The sequence below is a fragment of the Danio rerio genome, chromosome 13 (genome assembly GCF_052040795.2).
Source record: "Danio rerio strain M-AB ecotype USA chromosome 13, GRCz13ab, whole genome shotgun sequence".
NCBI lineage: Eukaryota > Metazoa > Chordata > Actinopteri > Cypriniformes > Danionidae > Danio > Danio rerio.
Window position 1 is genome coordinate 48,344,329 of NC_141033.1, and position 23,977 is coordinate 48,368,305.

General features: G+C 35.4%; 2 protein-coding genes across 6 annotated transcripts in view; both read left to right on the plus strand.

The window, feature by feature from the left end:
* The first annotated feature begins 1,105 nt into the window (after positions 1–1,105).
* On the plus strand, positions 1,106–15,239 carry s100pbp (S100P binding protein). Of its 2 annotated transcripts, XM_087277853.1 has the most exons (6): positions 1,106–1,194; positions 2,850–2,898; positions 2,990–3,595; positions 5,590–5,695; positions 6,561–6,660; positions 14,467–15,239. In XM_087277853.1, exons 3-6 carry the CDS (start codon positions 3,260–3,262, stop codon positions 14,588–14,590), a joined length of 666 nt encoding a protein of 221 aa, XP_087133979.1. In that variant the 5' UTR covers positions 1,106–1,194; positions 2,850–2,898; positions 2,990–3,259; the 3' UTR covers positions 14,591–15,239.
* A 23-nt stretch (positions 15,240–15,262) lies between these two features.
* Positions 15,263–23,977, plus strand: part of LOC100535278 (collagen alpha-6(VI) chain) — an 89,402-nt gene continuing 80,687 nt past the window's right edge. The window contains exons 1-2 of one of the 4 annotated variants that reach the window (XM_087279757.1): positions 15,263–16,979; positions 17,919–18,048. In XM_087279757.1, coding sequence (XP_087135883.1) covers positions 18,043–18,048 — 6 coding nt within the window. In that variant the 5' untranslated portion in view covers positions 15,263–16,979; positions 17,919–18,042. Of the gene's footprint in view, positions 17,082–17,851; positions 18,049–20,219; positions 20,336–23,977 lie in introns of those variants that run through there. The other 3 variants (XM_087279754.1, XM_087279755.1, XM_087279756.1) reach the window with 3 other exon arrangements.

Consider the following 23,977-nt stretch of genomic DNA (forward strand, 5'->3'; position numbering starts at 1 on the left):
CTGTTACGAGTGTTTGGAATGTCAATCCACATTGTTGTCATATTTTAATTTCATTTCTGTGTTTTTAATTATCATTGGCTATTTAAAGTTGTTATTATATCACAAAGTGCATGATGGATATATTTCACGCGATATGTATTAATATTCATAAAATCGCCAGGATAAAAAGAGCAATACCTACTAATATAAACTGTAGTAATATCTGCATCTTATTAAACACATTTAAACCCCAAGCCAACAAACCAAATCCACATTTATTATTTAAAATCTGTCTCTCAGCCAATAAATTATAAGTACAGACCGACCGTTGCATTGTGTAATTAGTATTCATGACGTCTTCGTTTTCATCAGCAGGCTTTATAAACTCGAATTAACCACACCTATGTTTTTAAACTTCAATAATAATCTAATTAAAAGTTGATAAGGCTATTAAAAAGGGCTATTTAAAGTTGTTATTAGCTCACAGAGTGCATTGTTGGATATATTTCATGCAATATTTATTAATATTCATAAAATCAGCAGGCTGTTAAGAGCAATACCTACTGATATAAATCATAGTAATCTTCATTGTAATCCTCAAACAAACAAACTAAATTCACCTTCTTAATTCAAACTCGGTCTGTCAGCCAATCAATTGTAAGTACGACCTTTGTATTGCGTAATTAATATTCATGAAGTCCACGTTTTTGTCAGTAGGGTTTTTAAATTTTATTAACCACACATATATGTTTTTTTATACTTTAATAATTCTATTTAAAGTTACTAAGGCTTTTTTTTAAATAAGGCTATTTAAAGTTTTTTTTATTAGCCTTATTAAACATTCAAACTTAAAACAAACCCCACTTCATTCAAAATCTGTCTGCCAACCAATTGTAAGTACAGGCCGACCGTCTTATTGCCTAATTAATATTCATGAAGTCCACGTTTTCATCAGTAGGATTTATAAATTCGAATTTACCACTTCTATGTTTTTTTAGACTTTAATAATAATTGTATTTAACATTCAACTCGGTATTTGACTGATTTTGAATATCACAAATACCATTTAATTTAATTTGATTCAAAAAAATAATCACATGATTTCCAGCCAATCAGCAGCCTGGGTGTCAGTGAAACGTTAGTTTTGATATTTGAGTTTGTCAGTCTGTTTGGGTAATAATTTGCACTTTAAAAAAACGCGATATCGTACTACAGGTAAGTTTTCAGAGTGTTAATTATCTCTCAATCGTTCAACCTCATCAATTTAGAACAGTTTAAAGTTAACGTTATCAACAAACTCATAACATGCATAACGTTACACCACACGTTTAACTTGAACGATGTTTGTGTTTAGCTGTTTGCAAGTCACCCGGTCGTGATATCGACACAATCCTGTTTCAATACCGTTAATTATCATCATACATTCTTTGTTTGCGGAGATAATATTAGCCCTTGTGCACAGTTCAAATTGACCACCCGTTTGTTATGTTCCTGGCTGTTTTGTTCTATTGACTTCCATCGTAATTAACTTAAAAATTTTTATTGCAATGCCTTGACACTGTATAATCGTGCGTTCTTGATTGTTGGTGGTTTTCGCTGTTGAGAAGAGGTCAAATCTGTACTGTTGATCAGATCGTCAATTGGTATTAACCCTTTAGATAGACCTGTGCAAAAAATAAATAAAACGTTTCTGGCTTTTATATGGGGTTCTATGGAGGAAAACGGGTAATTATACTGTGTGTGTATGTGTGTGCGCATGAATTTTTGCTATGTTTCTAAAAGCTGAGTGAATCAAGTGTGCAATGGTCTCTCTCAAATACACTCACACTTCTCTCTCTCTGACTCACAAACACAAACCAGACCATGCCCGCCAGCCTGGTGAAAGGGGTGGTTCTTATTTTTCCAGTTATTCGCCTCATTTTTATTTAATTATGAGGTTTAGATGCTGCATTTTAGTAGCATTTCAAGCACAATTTTTTGCTGGATTAGTTTGTCGGATGGTCATCATAATCCCATTTTTTATGTGTCAAAAACATTTCTGAAATATTTAGAATAAAGAAATGTGAATATGATACTTATTTTTAAAATACAAATTTTCTACTTCATATATCATTAGAAAAATAGGAATTTGTTAATGTTTTAAATAAAAAAAAAAAAACTGAGTATTGATTTCCCAGAGATGGGTTGCGGCTGGAAGGACATCTGCTCCGTAAAAATGTGCTGGATAAATTGGCGGCTAATTCCGCTGTGGCGGCCTCGGATTAATAAAGGGACTAAGCCGACAAGAAAATGAATGAATGAGAATTAACATGACTATTTTTTATACAAAAAAATACTATTGTCATTTATTAGGCTAAATACAAACTGGCCAGCACATTCAACTTTCCTTAATCAGTATTTGGGATGCTGAGTTTGGTACGGCATGACTTCAGTACAGGAACACAGGATTCTGCTTGGTCTTAAGGCCTTTTTTAAAGGGTTGCTTTCACAATTTATGATGGCATAGCAGTCAAAATAGGACAAATGAGTATGTATTGGACAAATTATGGACTTTTGTCAGTGAGGGGTGGGTCTTTCAATAAGACACCATATCCAAAATGCACATCAAACTAGGAAAGAAACATTGCTGTTGTACTGCATAACAGTGGTTTGTTTTGTAGACAATTGAAACAAAATGTTGCTTATGGGAGCTAATGCTATTGAAGAAATTGTGATTTCAACTGTATAAACTAATAATGAATAGAATTTATAGAAAAGGTACTATACTGGGATATCTTTGTCAGGGTATTATGAGATGGCTTATATCATAAGAGTATTTTTGTCATATCCAGTTAATCTACTGCTGAAAATAACTTTTTTTTTTTCTTCAGGTTTCAAGAGGTTTCAGAAGACAAGACGATTTATCTTCCTCTTTCAGTGGTAGTTTTTTCCTACAAAAATGTCATTCACAGATACATCCATTCATTTAAAGCCTCTTTCGAGTTACTCAAAAATGGTGTGCTCCAAACAGCAATCCGCCAGCCCTTGTTTCAAAATACAAGTGCACATCTCTGACAAGACAAGAGGATTTAAGAGACGGCTCCAAGACTCCTGTTTTGAGGACATATCTGAAACTCCATTAAAAAAACCATGCCTTATATCGTCAGACTCCCCAGATGAGGGTTGTTTTTCCTTAGAATATCAAGAATCATCACCATTTCAAAAGCTTATAATAAGCAAGCCGGTCACACCACCTCGGTCAACGGTCAACCAGCCGGTGACCCTATTTACATCCACCCCTATGTCTAAATTAGCAAATGATCAGATAGGGCAAGATCGGGAGAGGCTTCCCTCCCCGATACCCATCCTCCAATGGGACAGAGTGGTCCCGTCTGCTGATTTTTTACGTATGCCTTTAAACTTTGATTTTTTTAGCACTGTCCCTTCATTAGCCTCTGAAGGAACTGTGAAGGTCACGGTCAAAGATGTCTCAGAAAAACATTCCCCAGTCCACGAGTCGAAAGCTCAAGTCGTGCCGTCGGAAATTGTGCTGCCACCGGAAGAGGAAGAAACGAGTTGTAAAAACGTAGAAAGCACCGCAGAAAGCTTTGAGAGCACACTGCCACTTCTGGTCCAGGTTTGAGCTCGCTATTTTTCTACTATTTATATTTTTGCTGTTTGTTTTTCTCACTTATTTATTCTTTATTTTGCTTGAAATCAAAGAGAGGATTTAAATAATCTGACAATATACTGGAAACCATTAGAGGACAATTTCGGCAATAGAGTGGAGGAACTATGACGTCAATCTGTATGCACAAACCCGGAAGTGAGTTAGCATTTTAGCGGTTCCCTTGTTCCAAAGTCAAAGGGTATTTCAATAGGATTTTAGTTAAATCGCTTAAACAAGGTTCATGGCTGACACAAGTTTAAGATACTTTCACGCTTTATTCTACGACATAAAACGCATCAGTTATGTCACACTCTTGATATTTTTTTTAATCTGTTGCGCTTCTTTAAAATTATGGTTGCTATCAGACTACAGGCAGTGTTGGAGACATTATACGTCATCAAGCTGAACTGGTCTGGAACGCAGCCCGCTTGTGTTGGACATTTGAATTTGTCTGTTATTTAAGGATTTTCATCAATAGTATGTTATAGTTTGTAGCATTTTTTTAAATTGGGAATTTATATTGTGTGTAGATAATGCCTTCACTTGTAGACTGTCAAGATAGATTAAGGCCCAATCCCAATTCTACCCCTTAGCCCTTCCTCTTATCCCTACCCCTTGTTTTGCGCATGCATGCCAAGGGGTAGGGGTGTACCAATTTTCTTTAGGTTGAAGGTGTAGGGCTAAGGGGAAGGGGAATAACCCTTTGAACAAAGATTTTTTAGGACCACACTCTAAACCAAGGGGTTAGAAAATTTCCCAGAATACACCAGCCAGTATTGCTGAACCCAGAAAGAGATCCACAAATTAGTATTTTTTGTCATTATTACGAATCTTTACGACAAACAAACATATGTTTTAATGTATTCATAACCGGAACATTTTGGAACATTTTATTGCAACATGTCTAGTCGTCCATTATTTATACAGTCATTGTTTCAGACATGTCAATATTCATATTTAGGCAAAAAAAATTACTGTTTTAACTTCAGAAGAGTTAGGAAATCAACATTTTGTGGAGTCAAAATAACTGAAAGATCTTTTGTTCTGTTTACTTGTCATTTTCTGGAAAAAAAAATTGTAAATGACAATATTTTAATTTGAAATTCAGAAGAAATTTGTTCAGAATTTTTATTATGTAAATTTATTTATAAATAAAAAAGATCTGTCTGTCTCTCCTTTGTTCTATCCATCTATTTTTCTGTCTGTCCGTCCGTCCACCCACACACCCACCTACCTACCTACCTACCCATTGTTCCGTCTATCGTCTCGTCCGTCGATCATTATATAGTTCTCTCTGTCCATCCATCTATATGCATCCATCTATTCATCATTATTATATCGTTCTGTCCATCCGTCCTTCCATCTGGCTGTCCGTCCATCCATCCATAGTTATATCGTTTTGTCTCTATCTATCTATCCATCCATCCATCCACCATTATATCTTTCACCTACCTACCCACCCACCATTATATCGTTCCGTCCGTCCGTCCGTCCATGCATACATCGTTACATTGTTTTGTCTGTCTGTCTGTATCTATCTATCTAGTTTATATCATATATAAGACAGAAAACACATTGATGCTATTATGCTGGTATAGATCACAGATGTCAAACTCAGTTCCTTGAGGGCCTCAGCTCTGCACAGTTTTATTCCAACTGTAATTAACACACATGATCAAATTTATTGAGTGATTTAGGCTTGTTTGATTCCTACAAATGGGTATGTCGAAGCAGGGCTAGAACTTAACTCTGCAGGGCTGCGGCCCTCCAGGAATAGAGTTTGACACCCCTGCTATAGATTTTCTATTAGGATTGTAGTTTTAATTTTTCAGTATGCAGGAAACATGCAGCTGCTAATATGACTGGGTTTTACAGAAATATTTGGACTCTGATGATTAATTAGCCATGTATGCTGCCCCTTTTTGTGTCATGTTAAACTTTTTTTTCATTCTCTGATGCAGGTGAAATCAAAAGTGGTGGTTCCGGAATATTTCAACCAGGAGGAGTGGGAGAGCAAAAAGAGGGCATATGTGGATTCTGTAAAAAAGCACATGACCGAACAGAATGGTAACACACATCACTGAACACAGATTTACTGTATGATCTCATGATTTTTTTCTACCTAACTTTAAAATAGCAGAGTGCGGACTTATTTTTGCATTTGTTTGTCTTGTATAACAAGAAAAGACTGAGATTAATAATTTTATTCACAGGAGTGTTCTTGCCAAAATTAGATTAAATCAGTTTAAAGACTTTACAGAACAAACTTGCAGACCCCTTAAGGTTTGTTCTGCAAAATTCCTTGTACTGTAAAACATGTATTATTAGACTTTCCTGCTTTTAATGACTGTGGAAAAAATGTCCTTGTAAAAAGTAACGTTGCTGAACATCTCTGTTCGAATGAGTTCATTTAACTTGAACAGAGATATACAGCAACATTACTTTTACAAGGAAAACTTTTATTAGAATAATTATAATATATTAATAGGGAAACATCTAGTTTATGTGAATGGACTTTAGATAATAGCCTCAGCCATAGTTCAGCCTTCAATCCAGTGTGTGTGGGTATTCGCCTCAATATACAAGCTCAGAACTTTAAACTAGTGCACAGTTGGTGTAACTTTATTTGCAGCAGTTTTGTTCTGTGCAGAATCACGGTATTGGGAAGTCTTTACGATTTATTAACCATGAAGAATTAAAGCGTTATAATAGTGAAACCGGTTAATCATTGTATCCCTATATTGAATTCAATGGTTACAGTTTTCTAACATTCTACAGAATAACTTCTTTTGCGTTCGACAATGAAAAAAATCTTTCAAAGATTTGAAACTACGTATTGGATGAGGAAATACTGAGTACAAAAAAAGCATTTTCTGAACAAAGGAAGGTTTACCTCTGTGAAGTGTAGAACACTGTTGATTGTTGTTGGTAGGTGTGATGAAAGAACTCCACTCTCTGATGAACTCCGTTGCCAACTTAACATCTGGAAAGACCAGCCAACAATGGCAGCACCCTTCAGATCTTTCAAAAAGGTAAATTTCACCAAATCCAAGTAAAATATAAATAAATGGACATCACATTTTCTACTTGACTTTATTAAACAAGATCAGTTAATGTGTAATTAAATGTAGTCCTAAACATAGGTTTTCTGAAATTTTTAATTAAATTTTTTTTATGAAAGATCCCAGTTCGATCCTAACTGCCCATCACTACTGTGTATTTAACCTCAGAAGCAGCCTTAGACACATTTTACTTTTGTTTTAATAAAAAATTGCAAGACAAGTTTATTTATCCTAAAGATCTGAGTATTATATTTGGGTTGCATTTAGTGATCATATCTGTAATGTATTGAGGTCCTAGGCCATTTAGTGATTTATAGACCAGTAATAATACTTTAGAATCTGTTCTGAATGTAACTGGTAGCCAGCATAAAGACCTGAGGACAGGTGTGATGTGCTCTCATTTTCATGGTTCTGGTCAGAATCCTGGCTGCAGAGTTCTGGATGAGCTGCAATTGTCTGACTGTCTTTTTAGGAAGACCAGTGAGGAGTTCATTACAGTAATCCACCCTGCTGCTGATAAAAGCATGAACAAGTTTCTCTAAGTCCTCGCAGGAAACAAAGCATCTGATTCTTACAATGTTTTTGAGATGATAGTATGCTGATTTACTAACTGCTTTGACATGATGATTGAAACTCAGATCTGACTCCAGAGTCACACCAAGATTCTTGACCTTATTTTTTGTTGTTTGACCCTTAGTGCCAAGGTACACATTCACCTTGAACCTCATCTTTGTTCCCAAATTTCTCTTTGTTTAACTGAAGAAATTTTTAGCACATCTGGCAAACTGTTCTTTCCTCAATGCATTGGCAGAGGGTGTCAATGAGGTTGAAGTCATTAGGCAGTTAAGGGCGTGCTCACATTAGGTATAGTTTCCTTGAACTGTGCTGAAGCGCGATTGTCCCCCCCACCCCCTTTGGCCTGCACTCACATTGCATTTTTAGCTACCGAACCTGAGCACGCTTATGTCATTGAAATGACTGTTCAGTTTAACAGGAAAAGAAGTGTTCTCGCTCGTCACATTGAAGATTGCTTTAGTTATATCATTTTATACTATTTTTTAGTCGTTTGGGATGCAGAGACATGCAGTCAAATACATTGCAGAACAGATCCACCTCTTTTGACGTTTGCTGAAGGTGCAGGTTAAAGGTTCATGAAACCCTCGAGTAGTTTTTTTGAGATTTTAACAAATTTGTGTGTGTTGAGCATCAGTTAAGACAATGTTAGCACCTGTCAGCTTTATTTGTGGGGAAAACTGGATAATTTTGAGCTTTTGTGAGCTAATCTTAGCTTCCAGGTTTAAAATGATTTTTAGGGCGGGATCAAAATCGGTGATGTAGCGCAAAACTGCAAGTGTAAAGATGACGGGTCGGTTTCTCATTGTTATTTATAACGGAGTTTTCTTATCCTATGAGAAGAGCCGGCTTCTTAATTATTCATGACTGCGTGTGCATTCCGAAGCCAAGATAGACCTGCTAGTGCCAAGCTGTGAGATCCTATGTTGATGATTTGGTGTGACCGCGTCCACAAACCCACGGGACACAGTATTTAGCTGTTTATGAATGTTTGTATGTGTTTGTTTCCATGATGCACGGGGTTTGTTGCATGTTTTTTCCTGCGATCCTGTCAGGGCCGATACAGCAAAGCTGTTTGTGTGCAGCAAGCATTTTTGTCGGGAGAGCAGTATGAGAATTGAAGAATGGCGGACTTTGTCCTTTATCAGTGGAGTTCAGTCACATTTAGACACATCGCCGTGCTGCTGTGTTCGCCTAAATCCTCCAGATTACCAGCAGGGCTAATGGTTGAAATAGGCAGGTAGGGTTGTAACAATATACCGGTATGACGGTTTACCACGATTTGAACGTGCACGATTATCATACCATGAACAATTGCATATCAACGGTTTTAACCCTTAAAGACCGAGACAGCCGCCCGCGGCTAAAAATAAGTATTGCTCTTAAATTTTTAATAACTTTTGATCCGCTGATCCGATTCATACAATTCAAAGATTGGCATAAAGAAGAGAATCTCAGCTTTCCAGTGCTGTATCACATAACATTCGCGGACTTTCAGAGGCTCCGGAATCAGTGCGGTTACGTCATCAAAATTTGACAACGCTGATTTGACAAAGAAACGCTCGTCAATGTGTCTTCGGACAAACCAGACATGATACATTGATGCATTGTCCCTCCTCCATGCCCAGATTGGTTCAAACTCGCTATATCACAACCAATAAGCATAGGTTTCACTTTTGTTTGTGGACCAACACTGAGCTTTTTGAACAACACGGAATGAGAGATAGGCATACATTTCTGCGCGGCTAAATAAAACGCAAAAAAAAAAAAAGTTTTGCATGAAATAATTCTCATACTAAGTACTTTTGCATGCACAGCAGCACAGAAACATGACAAAACAGTGACACAGCAAAGACGAACTGCTGCTCTTGCTGTTTTCAAAAGACACAAATGAAGGTGCAGCTGTTTGTCTGCATTGCATACAACCACATCCAAATCCATATCCACAGACAACCATATCCATGCTGGCACATAAAACCTAAGGATGTTCCATATTGAATCTGAATTCGTTATGTAACTATTTATAGTATAGTAAATATTTATATCTATTTTTTACTGAGGATTTACATGTTTATTTGGACTTTGACACATTATTTATTATTTTCTTATTTTTTATTTGTTCATTGTACAAGTGGACACATTCTCTCACCTCAGCGGTCAAGATTAAGTCCTGAAAATCTCAACATGCTTACATTTCTTCATCACAACCTAGACTGAAAAAAACAACGCTTTAAATACATGTTTACAGCCATAAACTTGGTATTGCACTTTTGGTCTCCCATTTATCCTGCTTATAAGGAAGGACAGTTTAAGTTTATTTTTGTCTAATCTTAAAAGACCTTGCTTGTTTATTCCTTCTAATTTAATTTATTAAAATGGGAGTTTTTTCAGTTTATTTTTATAAAAGACTTCTATAGTTCTATTAAAATGGTTCTTTTAAAAGTTTGTTGAAATAAAACCCTTGTTCAGTCAGAAAACGTGTTCTTATTCCTTTCAGGGTCTTTGCTATGAGAATTACTATTTAATACCGTATACCGCGAAACCGTCAAACCGTGGTATTGTTTTAGACGATTATCATACCGTAAAATATTCATACCGTTACAACCCTATAGGCAGGGCAAGAGACCTGTAGCACTGAGTCTGTTTTCAGACCCGGGGATTGAGGGCGAAGTCCTCATTTATAGTGTTTATATGAACACGATTATCTTTATAATGATATAAATTGTGGTTGTGTGCATATGAAATTACAAATGTAGCAGGACATTAAATTACCGTTTATTTCTTTGCATTTTAACTTTGTAAACTATAAAATCATGCGTCTCCTCACGGTTTATGTCTCCATTTTTGTGAGCCGACTGACAACTAACAGTTGTTCGCTCCCCTCCTTCTCCCCTGCTCTGCTGGCCACACCCACTCCTGCCTCTGATCGCGGAGCTCCAAGCCCAATATGATGCATTTTTTGAAAAAATTCTGAGGTACACTTGAACCGACTTTAATAAACTACGACAGCTCACGTTCATTGAAAAGTAAGAATGATTAATAAATACATATGAAACAAACAGTCCCTTTAAAGTCACATCTTGTCTTCAGTTTCGGGCTCAGCTGCAATTTGCACTCACGCTACAAGCATACCGTGCCAAAGCCCAACTGAACCGTGCTCTGGCACACATCTTCCAACTGGGCCAGAGCCGGCCAGTTGACTGCATCTGAGTCAGATTCAGAGCACTTCTCAAACGAATCCGGTAAACGCGCCTGGGCATGGTTTAAATCAGTGTTTCTCAACTGGTGGGTTGCAACCCAAATGTGGGTCGTGGGAACATTTTCAGTGGGTCGCGGAGTGTGTGGTAAAAATAAAAACAAAACAAAAGAGAAATTTTTTTGCTTAAACTGGACTTTTATTTTGAAATGCATGCGCGACAACCTACCGTTTGACATGTTAAATTTCATTTAATTTTTGCAACAAATATATCGAAGCGCAAGTGCAACTCCGAATATGTAAAGTATGGACGTACATATTTTGATGACTTAAAGTCTCAGTGTGTCATATGTAGTGAGGTGCTCTCACAAGCATGAAACCTTCTAAATTATATCGACATTTAGAAACCAGACAACATGTTTTATTAACAGTTCAGTTTAGTTCATGGTAACAGAACCTTTCCTTACCCTAACCACTGTTAACAGTATTTGTCGTTTTTCGTTTGTAATATTTTTATAATTTGATACATTTTGTTAAATGACAGCATAAAATAATGTTTATTTGTAAGTCTTGATGATTTTCTTATGATTTACCTGTCACTACTTGTGTATGTTAACAAATAAATACAAATTAATTATAATTTCTAAAATTGTATAATATAAAGGGTAAGCATATGTAAAAATGTGGGTCCTATGGCCAAACTAGTTGAGAACCCCTGGTTTAAATAACATAGGGTAAGTGCACCCTAAGGCTAAGTAGATCTGAGTGTCATCAGCATAGCTGTGGTAGGAGATTTGGTGACTTGGCTCAGAGGGAGCCTATAAAGTCACTAGTACAGAGGCCGAGAGAGCTTAACATGCTGCAGTTCTAAAACAAAAAAAAAACTACAAAAACACCAGATTAGTTCATTTTAGGTCACGATTTTTTAAGGTGTTCCTGTTACTGTGCAACTATTGATCTAACAACCGAGTAATATTCACTAATGAGATACAATACATACAGTATTGTGGTTAGGGTTAGAATACTGATTAGGTTTAGTTTTTTATGTCGTTTTGCATAATTGTAAATAGTATAGTAAGTAGAATCTCTAACAAGGACACCTTAAAATAGTGTCACAAAAAGTGTTTCCTTTTTTTCATTTATACATGCAATTCTTTTTACATTGAATCTCATTGGTAATGATGAGCTTTAATTGTGATTGATTATTTTAGTTTTATGAGTGGGTAAATAATGTCAAGAGGTACATGCAAATCTCGATTCAAAAGTGACATGAAATAATATACAAACTTGACTTAAAGGTGACTTGAATTGGATTTATCTAAGTTTAGCTTCTTGATTTAGTAAAACACATTCTACTGGACCGACCTGTTTTTTATGACTACAGAAGGCTTTTGTATGAACTGTCTTAAGGACATTTTTAGCATCATCAAGAAAAATTAAGACTTTTTTTTTCAATCATATACAGTATTAATGCAAAAAATCGCATTTAATTTGTGTTCATTTATTTGTTGTTTTTAATTGTATATTTATTAATAAATTGTGTGTTTACAAATCATCATCATCTTGATTTAGTCTTTATCATGTCTTGAACCAACTAGCCAACATATTCTTGTTAAGAATCACCACATAAAACAAAAGGGATGCTTGGTTTTTTTTAATGTATTTTTTTAGGTAAAGTGACCAGTTTTCATTTGTTTAGGTTTAATGGAGTGTGTTAATGGATCTCCTCCACTAGAGGGAGCCTTAGACTCTAGAACAGAGATGCCCAAACTAGGGCCCATGGGCCAAAGTTGGCCATTTGTATCCTTTAATTTGGCCTGGCAGAGGGAAAGTGATTAAAATATAAATGAGAACCTCTGTTAAAGGCATTCTCCAACACTTTCTAATGTAATTTTTTGTTTTATCGTTGAGCTACTAAAAAGCAAAATGAAATTAAATGTTTCAATTAAATGTTGTAAATGAATCTGATTTTTTTTTTAAAATGTACATACTGTCATTTAACGAATAGGGGACAAAGCATAGGACATCAGCTTGCAAATCAAGGCAAAGGCGGGTTCAACATGTCTAGTGTATTCAGCATTAAACTCCAATAATAATTTTATTGTAAGAAGTTTATTTAAACAAATAACATCTTCAAAAAATTATAATGCATCAGTAAATACGGTTTAAGTAATTTTTACTATTTCTAAATGTTATGAAATAAAATAGGAAATTACCCAAGGCAACTTTCTACACTCTCAATCAAGCTTGGACTTTGGCCCTTCATAAGAAAAAGTTTGGGTACCCCTGCTCTAGAATATGTAACAACAATAGGCCAATCAGATCAGTTTACTGGAAATCAGTGGAGGCGATAAGTCTGTGGAGGATAAACCTCTTTTCAGAGGAAGCCATATGTCTGTAATAAACTTAGTGTCAGTCTGCTAAAGTTAAACTTTTTGTGAAATTAAACAAACATTTTTAGTTATTAGTATGTTAATCTTAAGGATATCTATAAGTTAGTAACAGTGACAAAAGTAGCATTTTAGAAGATGGAAACATCCAAAGCTTGCGTTTTGTCACTTCCGCCTAAAATGGATATTACCTCTTTGTTCTTGACGTCGTCACCTTCAGTGTTGGGGGTAACACGAGTTTTGTAATAATATTACTTTTCCTAGTAACGAGTAAAGTAACATATTACTTAAAAAAAAAAATAGGTAATAGTATTTGAGTTACTTTTTAAAATGTAACTTGAGTAACTTTTTAGATTAATTAATTTGCTTTTAAAAAAATATGCTGAATTAGAATGAGTGTAATCACATTGATTCACACTCAGTGAGAGAATGAGCTCCCTGTGGGAACAGACAGAAACCAAGATGGCAGAGCCTTACTTTTCTGTGATGGAAGTATTCTCATTATTCTGAAAACATGAAAGAAAAGGGGATTATAGTCTCAATGGACAGTGATTTTACTGAACTAATAAGACAAAAATACAGAAGTAGCGAACACATTGCTTTCAACTTACATTAGTCTGTATATACAGTACGGCATGTGTAGCGTCCGGAAGTTCTCAGAAGGTAACATTTTAATTTTTTTTATTTTATTTATTTATTTATTTATTATTATTATTTTTTTTAAAGTAGATAAAGGTGTAAGTTTTACAGTGGGTGGTTAAATGCAGAGCTCCACTATTTAAAAAAGAAAACTTTTCTGGAAGCTCTGAAAGAGATCAAGCCTCAGGCAGATATGAAAAAGTAACTCAAAAGTACCGTAACGCATTACTTTTCATAAAAAGTAACTAAGTAATGCAACTAGTTACTTTTTTGGGGAGTAACTCAATATTGTATGTTACTTTCCAAAAAAATGTAATATGTAACATTACTTTCTAAAGTAACTTTCCTCAACACTGATCACTTCATATTTTAGTTTCTCATCAATTGCTCTTGCTCCGGCCCTTCAAGACACTTCTCGTTTGCTTTTTATTTAATGCTCTTAGGCCCCGTTTACACTAATGCGTTTTAGTTTGAAAACGCATAAGTTTTGCTACGGTTACGCCATCCGTCCACACTACGCCGGAGTTCTCGAGCGCCGAAAATGGAGCGTTTCGAAAACGCTGGAGAGGCCGTTTTCATTCTGAAACGCTGCTGCTCCGTCTCAGTGTGGATGGGGAAAGACGGAGACATCTGAAAACGGAGGCGGGGCTGCAGACATTCGCCTCTCTGATTGGGGCTTTTCCTCAATATTAAGTAGCCTAACACACAGTTCAGTCCTGAATCTTCTCCGTGTAAGTTCAACCTCTCTCGCTGGCACCTCTTAGCTAAAATTGCGTTAAAGATCTAACAAAAATGCACATTTCGAAGCACTTCGTGGGGCCTTTGAAAAAGATCAAATACACGCTTAACTTGTTTAGTGTTGTGTGTTTGTTGTGTCGTGATATTTTTATTTGTGAAGTATTAATAATTAATTAAAACAATTTAATTGCAGTTTTTAATGTCTTGCTTCTGTCTGAGTGCTTTTCTGTGCGTTTTTAGGAACTACAAACTCTCAAAAAGTGGTCTAAAGATGTCTTTGGAAGAGTGGGAGAGAAAAAACCAACGGTCCTACAGACGATTTGCAGATGTCCCAGACTTTTTTCAAAGGAGCCCTGTACTCTGATCCCCCCAACCCTCAATGTGTGTGTGTGTATATATTTGTCATTTCTTATATTTTCTCTCATATTTGATTGTATAGAGGCGAGGATTCATGCTGCTATTTCTCTCTCTCTGAGAATTCAGGTTTTTTGTGTGTTTTTTTTATTTATGTATTTGGGATTCACAGTGTTTAATGTTTGTAGTGGATATTACTTTTCACTGTTTTTGGGTGTCCTTTTTGGTTTGTGTGGTTTTACTTGTTTTCTCAATTTACTTTACCCCAATCAGCACTTCACCTTTTATTGAGGTAATATAGTTTTAATATTGATACTAGACATACAGTATTTATGCTGAATATTGTATTTTTGTTCTGTAATTTCCTGTTCTTTTGAGCATTTAGTTATACAGCATTGTAGTAGTTAATTCAGTTTACATTCTTGCGGAAACACTGCAGTGCTTTAACTTTTTTTGTGAACTTACATTTTTAGCGTTAATTGCGCGTTAAGGGATGGAGAAATCAAAGATTTTATATTTTTTGAGCCGAAAAAATGTTTCTCATTTGAGAAACAGTAATTGTGTATTTGTTTGTTTTTTGTTAGTTCATTCTTTTGTTACATTGCATGCCTACAGAAGTTTTATAAAATTTATACATTTAAATTAAACAATTTACTGTATTTGTTCATCTCTGGTCATCTTTGTTTTTCCTTTGATATACACTGGCCGGCCACTTTATTAGGTACACCTTACTTGTACTGGGTTGGACCCTCTTTTGCCTTCAGAACCTTAATCTTTCATGGCATTGATTCAACAAAGTACTGGAAGTATTCCTCAGAGATTTTGGTCTATATTGAGATGATAGCATCACACAGTTGCTGCAGATTTGTTCGCTGTACATCCTCGATGTGAATCTCCCGTTCCACCACATCCCAAAGGTGCTCTATTGGATTGAGCTCTGGTGACTGTGGAGGCCATTTGAGTACAATGAAGTTATTGTCATGTTCAAGGAACCAGCCAGAGATGATTCTCGCTTTATGACATGGCGCGTTATCCTGCTGAAAGTAGCCATCAGAAGATGGATGTCCAATTTTGATGAGTCTGTGTGAATTGTATCCCCAATTTCCTGTTCTTAGCTGACAGGAGTTGCACCCAGTGTGTTCTTCTGCTGCTCAAGGTTGGACATGTGCGTTCTGAGATGCTCTTCAGCATAGCTCAGTTGTAACAAGTGCTGGCCATTCTCTTCTTACCTCTGGCATCAACAAGACATTTGTGCACACAGAACTGTCGCTCACTAGATGTTTTCTCTTTTTCTGACCATTCTCTGTAAACCCTAGAGATGGTTGTGCATGAAAATCCCAGTAGATCAGCAGTTTCTGAAATACTCAGACAAGTCCATCTTTCACCAACAACCATGCCACGTTCAAAGTCACTTAAATCCCCTTTCTTCTCCATTCTGATGCATGTCTTGACCATGCCTAAATGCACAGAGTTGCTGCCATGTGATTGGCTGATTAAAGATTTTGCTTGATGAGCAGTTGGACAGGTGTACCTAATAAAGTGGCCGGTGAGTGTACATGATGTAATAACGTTTTGCATGTTGATGTGTTTTATGGTCCTTTTTTACAAGCTTAAAGGCAATTTTATAGTAACCAATTTATGTTTCAGAAATGTTTTGTATTAAATTGAAAGGTGTTTTAATGGTGTAATCACAGTACTTACCAGGACGGGACGAAAACTTTCATCCAAAGACAACCATGTGCAGGTAAAATTGCGGTTTCCTGTGAATTAGTCAAAAGCGCGGGCTGCAACTACTCTGACCTGTGAAGATGTAATTCATTAAATGTAAAACAACAGTTTCATTAAACGTACATCAAGTAAGTTTTAAACATTACGTTATATTAAATTATAATGTCCTCTTACATCCATTTAAAGCTGACCATGTAATCAAATAGAGGGTAAATATTGCAGATACTAAATGTTTAATTGCACTTAATTAAAACAAAGTTCTTTTTTATAATGAAAGGTATATTTGAGTATGATAAATTACTGGGTAAAAGTTTGAGTGGTAAACAGTTTTATATGAATGTTAGAGATGGATGTCATGTGGAACTTTTGGTGAACTAATATTTTTTTTAGCAATAAATTCACTTTAGGGATGTCAAAGGTTTTATATTTTGGGAGTAGAATTTTTTTTTTCCTGAGGAGCAGTGACTAATAATGGACAGTCATTAGTAATTTTTGCATGTGGTAATGGGTTTTATGGTTCTTTTTCCGAGTTAACAAGCTATTATTTTATAGTAACCATTTTATGTTTCAGAAATGTTTTGTATTGAATGGAAAGAGGCGTTGTAATGGTGTAATCACAGTACTTACCAGCAGAGGGGACGAGAAACTTCATCACCCAACTACAGCAACGGGCAAGTAGAATGGCGGTTTCTAGTGGTCAAAAAGCGCGGGCTGCAGCTACATAGAGTTTTGAAGAGAAAATTCTAACGACAATTTGATCAAACATACCTTTAGTAAGTTTTAAACACGTTTTTTTTTTTTAAAATAACGATGTCCTGTTACTTTAAAAGTTTAAACACTGTAATCCAATAGGGGTCAATTACAGATAGGCTACCGAATGTTTAGTTCACTTAATAAAAACAATTCTGTTTGTTTGAGTTTAATTTGAGTTTAATTGTTAGTTATTGAGGTTTAAAAGTTATTTCACTATCAAATAATACCTCTATAACTTTTAGATTTAATTTTTTTTATGGGTTGATGAAATATCTGGAAGTTACTTGGTAAAACGAAATAGATGGGAAAACATTTATCAACTAGTTTTTACATGAGTGTTATATAGTAGATGGATGCCATGTGTCTAGAATATTATAATGCGGTTCAAAAAAATTTGCCCTGGACTCAAGCGTACTTAAAGTGTATTGCATTTAAAGCTACTGTGGGATAGACTCTTAGAAGCAGCAGGTCACAACTGTTTTTTCCTGGAATATTTTACATTGGACATCAAGTGGCAATCCAGAACATTCCTAACTTGTTTATCTTACAAAACTAAACAGTCTTTTAAAGCTCAAACACTGAATTAATCCCATGAGTACAAACTCTGTGACCCACCTGTTGAAAATGACAGTCCAATAAATAATTCTACAAAGCGAATCAATTTTAGCACTTGGTCTGAACAGAACATCTAAACTACATTTATTAGTAAAACTTTCTAATAGTTTTACCATGTTTTACATTGTTCTAAACATATTGTAAAATTTCACAAAGTAAACATTGATACTAAAATGTTTGCATTATGTTTGTTCATGTTTATAATATGTGGTGTAGGAATGTGTCTATGTTGTGTTTTTCAGTATACAGACTCCATTAGACGAGAGACATGATGTTTGGAAGAGCAGCTGGGATGTAAAGCCAGATTGCTGTCTTTTTTTGGTCTTGCTGATTGATGTACCATAGACTGAAAAGAAATGTCCTCAGATGCAGGTATGCTGTCTGGAATGAGACCTCTTTTATCTGCTACTATAAATAGTGCAGTCTGTGTGACATCAGCGTGATATAAGACGCTGAAGATTATCAGTTGTGTGGCTGTTAAAATGATATTAGTCACTATTTGCTATTAGCCAAAATTTGGTTGATCAGAGATTGATTGTTTGATATTTCAATGGGATGTCAACATGATCTCCACTTCTCCAAGTACTATGAAATGGCTATAAACTGTGTTAAAAATGGATAGTTGACCCAAAAATGAAAAAAAAACCCCATCATTTAGTCATTGTCCTTTTGTTCCAAACCTAAGGGCAACTAATAATAACTTGACTTCTAGTTGATCATTAGGACAAGTGTCGGAAGATAGATTTATCCCATGAATCATCTGTTGAACCATCCCAATCATCACAAATACTGCAGAAGACCCATTGGAACCCACATGGACTCAAGATTCTCATAGAAATCAGTCAAGTTTGGTGAAGGAAAAATCGGGTTTGGTCTTACATTCAGTATGGGGGTGTGCCAAGGATCTGCAGAAAGTATGGCAACATCAACAGCCTGAGGTATCAAGACATTTGTGCTGCCCATTACATTACAAACCACAGGAGAGGGCAAATTCTTCAGCAGGATAGCGCTCCTCATACTTCAGTCCCAACAACAAAGTTCCTGAAAGCAAAGAAGGTCAAGGTGCTCCAGGACTGGTCAGCCCAGCCACCAGACATGAACATTATTGAGCATGTCTAGGGTAAGATGGATAAAGAGGCATTGAAGATGAATTCAAAGAATTTTGATGAACTCTGGGAGTCCTGAAAGAACGCTTTCTTTGCCATTCCAGATGACTGGTGATTTGTGATTTGAGTCATTGCAGAAATGTATGGATGCAGTTCTCCAAGCTCATGGGAGTCAGACACAATATTCATTCTGTCTCCACTTCACCATGATTTTATATTCTATGCTGGACATTATTTCTCTTAAGGACAAGACTTTTGTCTAAGCAATGTCAGACCTTACTGTCCTATTTTAATAAATTAAAATCAAGGCATGATCATATTTTATTTAATTTTGGTAAAATGCAATCTAGATGCCTTTGCCTTTCATATAAGCCATTTCTGATATCAAACGATCAACTAGAAGTTAAGTAATTAATTGTTGTTCCTATCACTTGGATAGGCGACAAGACTTTTGTCAGGTAGTGTAATATCTTTATCCCCACCTCCCAGCCTGATCTCACGAGAAAACGTTAGTGTTTTACTTTTTGTCAGTTTAGTGGCTAATTCATACAAATTCGTACGAGTTCAGAAATTGTACGATTTTAAAAAGGAGGCTTGGCACCTAACCCCACCCCTAAACCCAACCGTCATTGGGGGATGAGCAAATCATACTAAATTGTATGAATTAGATCGTACGAATTCATAAGAATTAGCCACTAAATGAAAAAGTTATGAATTGCAGTGAGATTGTGTTGGCACCTCCCCAGTAGATACTATTGGCTGGAAAGTAGAGGAACTGGAGTCAAGATGAGAGATGAAAATGACAACAGCCAGTCAGAACAGAGACTCATTTATTTATCTCACCCATAGTGTTATAAAGACTAAATGTTTGCACCTTGACAGTTTTTTTGTGTGTCTGAATTACAATTAATGTCTAGTTATATCATAAGAAATATAGTTATCAAAAAAAAGTTTCCACAAGTCCCAGTGTCATGCAGCCCAGTTAAAATGCTTTCATTTAATGCAACAGGTTTGATGTCATTGGTGCCAAATGCTATTGCCTCTCATGTTTTGTTATTGCAGAACGTGATTTATTTTATTCTTCAGTTATTAAAGTCCATCTGAACTTGGACATTTTAATTTGGTCACTTTTCCATGAAATTTAAGAGCTTTTTCCGTGATTTAAAACTATTGAAGTTTTGTTGATACTTTGCTTTGGGGATTATTGTACATGCAATATGATAATTATTTTTTTTTTTTAAATTGTATTAAACTAACTGAATACTCACAAAAGCAACAGTCATTAAGCTGTGAACATCTGCTGCGTAATCAAAAAGCTGAATATGGACACATTGCATTCATGCACTTATAAGTCCAGATAAACATCATAAATCTAGCATGCATGTGTGGGTCTGTACTGTATATGCATGTGTTGGAAGTTATCTTGTCCTAAAATGGAAATCACAAATGTTGAGGAGTGGCTTCTGTGAAGTTTCTGTGAACAGTTTGAGAGTTTTTAGATTCTGGTTCAGATTGTTGGGCTTGGACTCGTCTCTTCTGTGCCTGGGCTCTGAGTAAGTTCATTACTTTTATTATTGCAGGATGATATTGTGACGAGGTGCATTTTTTTAATTAGATGTTTGATACTACTATTATTTTTTTTAAAACAAAACTTAAATGGACTCGTAACACGTTGAAGCAATATTAAGCAGATTTCATTGATGTTTTATCCTATTTGAGTTCATCTCGCTCACTAGCCAGTATTGACATAGACTCTGGCCTGATCTTGTATGGGATAGGAGTGTGTTATAGAGCACGTACTCCTAATCCTTGCTAAAACTGAGAAAACATTTAAAGCTGCTTTTCATTTCCTCAGTTGCCTGTTTCTTTTGTTTTACTGGCTTGAGGGGAATGTGATTTTGAGATATTAGAGATGTTTTAATTTATATGTGTTCATTCAGATGTGTTCAAGTGTAACATATTGCATGCACGCACAGTTTATATACAAATACAGTGGAAGTCTGAATTATAGCCCCCTTAAATTATTAGCCCACGTTTATTTTTTCCCCTAATTTCTGTGTAACAAGTTTTTTCAACACATTTCTAATAACTCATTTCTTTCGTCTTTGCCATGTTGACAGTAAATAATATTTGACCTGATATTTTTCAAGACATTTCTATACAGCTTAAAGTGACATTTAAAGGCTTAACTGGGTTAATTAGGGTAACTAGGCAGGTTAGGCAAGTGTATGTGTGTGAATGAGTGTGTGTGGGTGTTTCCCAGTGTTGGGTTGCAGCTGGAGGAGCATCCGCTGTGTAAAACATGCTGGATGAGTTGGCGGTTCATTCTGCTGTGGCGACCCCTGAATGAATGAATGAATAAATGAATGAATGGATGGATGTAGCTCATCAAATTTTTGAAATGGCTAAATCTGATTCTCAATGCATATAACCATAAAAGCTGGCATGACAAGAAAAAAAGATTTAGCACATGTTCTTACATACTGTAAATGTAAGAGGCCTAAATTAAATGATTATATAATGTTTTTATATAATTTTATAAGAAAAATACATATATTAGGGCTGCATGATATTGGAAAAATCTGAATCTGAAATCTGAATCTGACATTGCATTTAGTTTTTCTGCTATATATATTGCGATCTGAATAGAGCTTCCCCAGATGGCTTAAATAGCTCTATTTGGAGAGAACATCGTTAATTAGGATTGATTGTGAATTTCTAAGAGTGTGAATCATATTTAAATAATAACAAACAAATTGAGAGGAAAAATTGTTGCGATTTAATACAAAAATAAATAAATAAAATAAACAGTGCTTAATGATTTTGCTGAGAGTCAAATAGTATTCAGGTTTATTCAAGCGAGGACCACAATGGAAACAAGCCCAGGGCTTTATTGTGTTTTTATCCTTGACAGTTTTTATTTCAAAATGTATGGGATACTTGTATTTTTTTATAGCTTGTCTAAAACCTGTCGAATAAAAATTCTGTTCAATTTTTATAAAAAAGAATTATTATGAAATTAAATGAAAATAGCACTGCACAGTCTTCATTAATAACACATTAATAATTGAGCACAATAATTTCTCTAAATATGTATGTAAATGTATTTTTTGTGCCAAAATGCTTTAAACTCTCTTGAAATCCCTTTAAAACAGATTCCAATAATAAAGTTTCACTGTGCTATCGTTATGTTCATGTTGTGCTGATCAATTATAATCCCACTCAACATTGCAAATCCTGCAATGTGATTATTGCAGACATGCACATATCGATGCTGAAAAAATTTGCAGCCCTATTCTATTATAATATATATATATATATATATATATATATATATATATATATATATATATATATATATATATATATATATATATATATATATAGGGCTTTACATGATCTTTTTTTGATCACCAGCCACATGGGCTAGTTGATTTGCAATGTTACTAGCCACTCTGCATTTTTAATTGCCACAATTTGTTGGGAAAATATTTTTTATATGTATAAATATTACTTTGACATGCTAAAATTACTTGATTTAGATTTTGTGTTTTGTGTTTAATGCCTTCTCATTCATTTCGTGTTTTGTGTGTCGTGTATGAGCAAATGGATCATGGTTTCAGAGTGTTATACTGCAATTAGTTTCTATTTCACATGACTTTTCAGAGCTCAAAATTAAGGATTTACCTAATTTATCTCTGACCACACCAAACAAAAATTATTTCTTAGCCACAAATTTTAAATGTGTCAAAACAAGCTAAATATAAATGTATATTATACTTTTTATTTAGCAAAACATTTCTTTAAAAAAAAAACAAAGAAAAACAATTGACTTTTACAAATAATTATTGTCATGTATCAAAAATATGCACAGTAATCTGTCCTGGCTAAAGGTTTCTCAGATTATCAGTTAACTACACATAAATAGAGAGTTAATCTCATATTAAAGCAATTTTGTTGTAAAAAATAATAATTAAACCATATAAACAAAAATAACCATAAGCAAAAGAAAGCAGGTGAAAAACATATACTGTGTGACAATGGAAGAATGATCAGACGGTTAAGACCAATTAATAATCTGTTCAAAGCGAAAGCAACCGGTGCTGCTTACAAAAAGCCACATTTGGAGCTCTTGAAAGCAGCAAGACTGTTTCTGTGTGTGCATTAGCATTACTTTTTTGCCTGCCCGGACTATTTGAAAGAAATCCGATCACAGTTGCGTTCCAGGCACGGTTGCTTCAAGGAAGGAAACAGGAGCGCGCATCACATCAGCTGTTAGCGCGACTGTTTATCCTCTCATTCTGTATTCATCTACTTTTTTCTGCTCGCGCGAATGCAATTTTTTTGTAAGTCGTGGTGTTTCTCGATTCTAAGATCACATTTGCACGCATATTGGGTCATTCTTTTAGTCGAACCCTGCTTTTAAGAAAACCACAATTTAAAAATTATTTTTAACCAGCCAACGTGGCTTGTGGAGGTGTCTGTCTAACCAGCCAAAGCTGAAATCGGGTTGGTGGGTATTTATCACATAAATAGTTAACCATGGCTGCATTTACACTGCAGATCTTGATGGTCAATTCCGATTTTGTGACTGTGTCTGATTTTTTTACTGACCTGCTTACATAATCTTTTAAAAGTGACTCGTATCCGATCGTCTGCATTTACACAGCACACGGCAAAGGTGCGATGACCAGGAAAAAAAAGAGCGGGCGCTGACTAACAGCTGATAATTAAAGAGTGCTCTTTTCTCTATTCCTGTATGTAATCTGTTTACTGTCTTTAATTTATTGACAAGTTGTTGTTTCACTATAGTATATGACAGAAAAGTTCTCATTTGGCCATCTACTTTTATTCTTGCACGTTTTAAACCAGTAGGTATCTTAATGTAATGTCCATGGCGTGATTTATGCAACTGTTTTATATTAGTTTATGGTTATGTGGTAGATGTTATTCTCTCACTCTCTCTCTCTCTCTCTCTCTCTCTCTCTCTCTCTCTCTCTCTCTCTCTCTCTCTCTCTCTCATTGACAAGTAAAAATCAGATCTACTTGCTTACACTGTAAACACGTGGGCACAGATCCGACTCTATCGGATAAATTTCCACACATGAAGGCCTGAATCTGCTGTGAGCAAATCGGAATCCATGTGATTTTTTTTTCCTGCTTACATACACAGGCCATGTCCGATCTGTGCCACA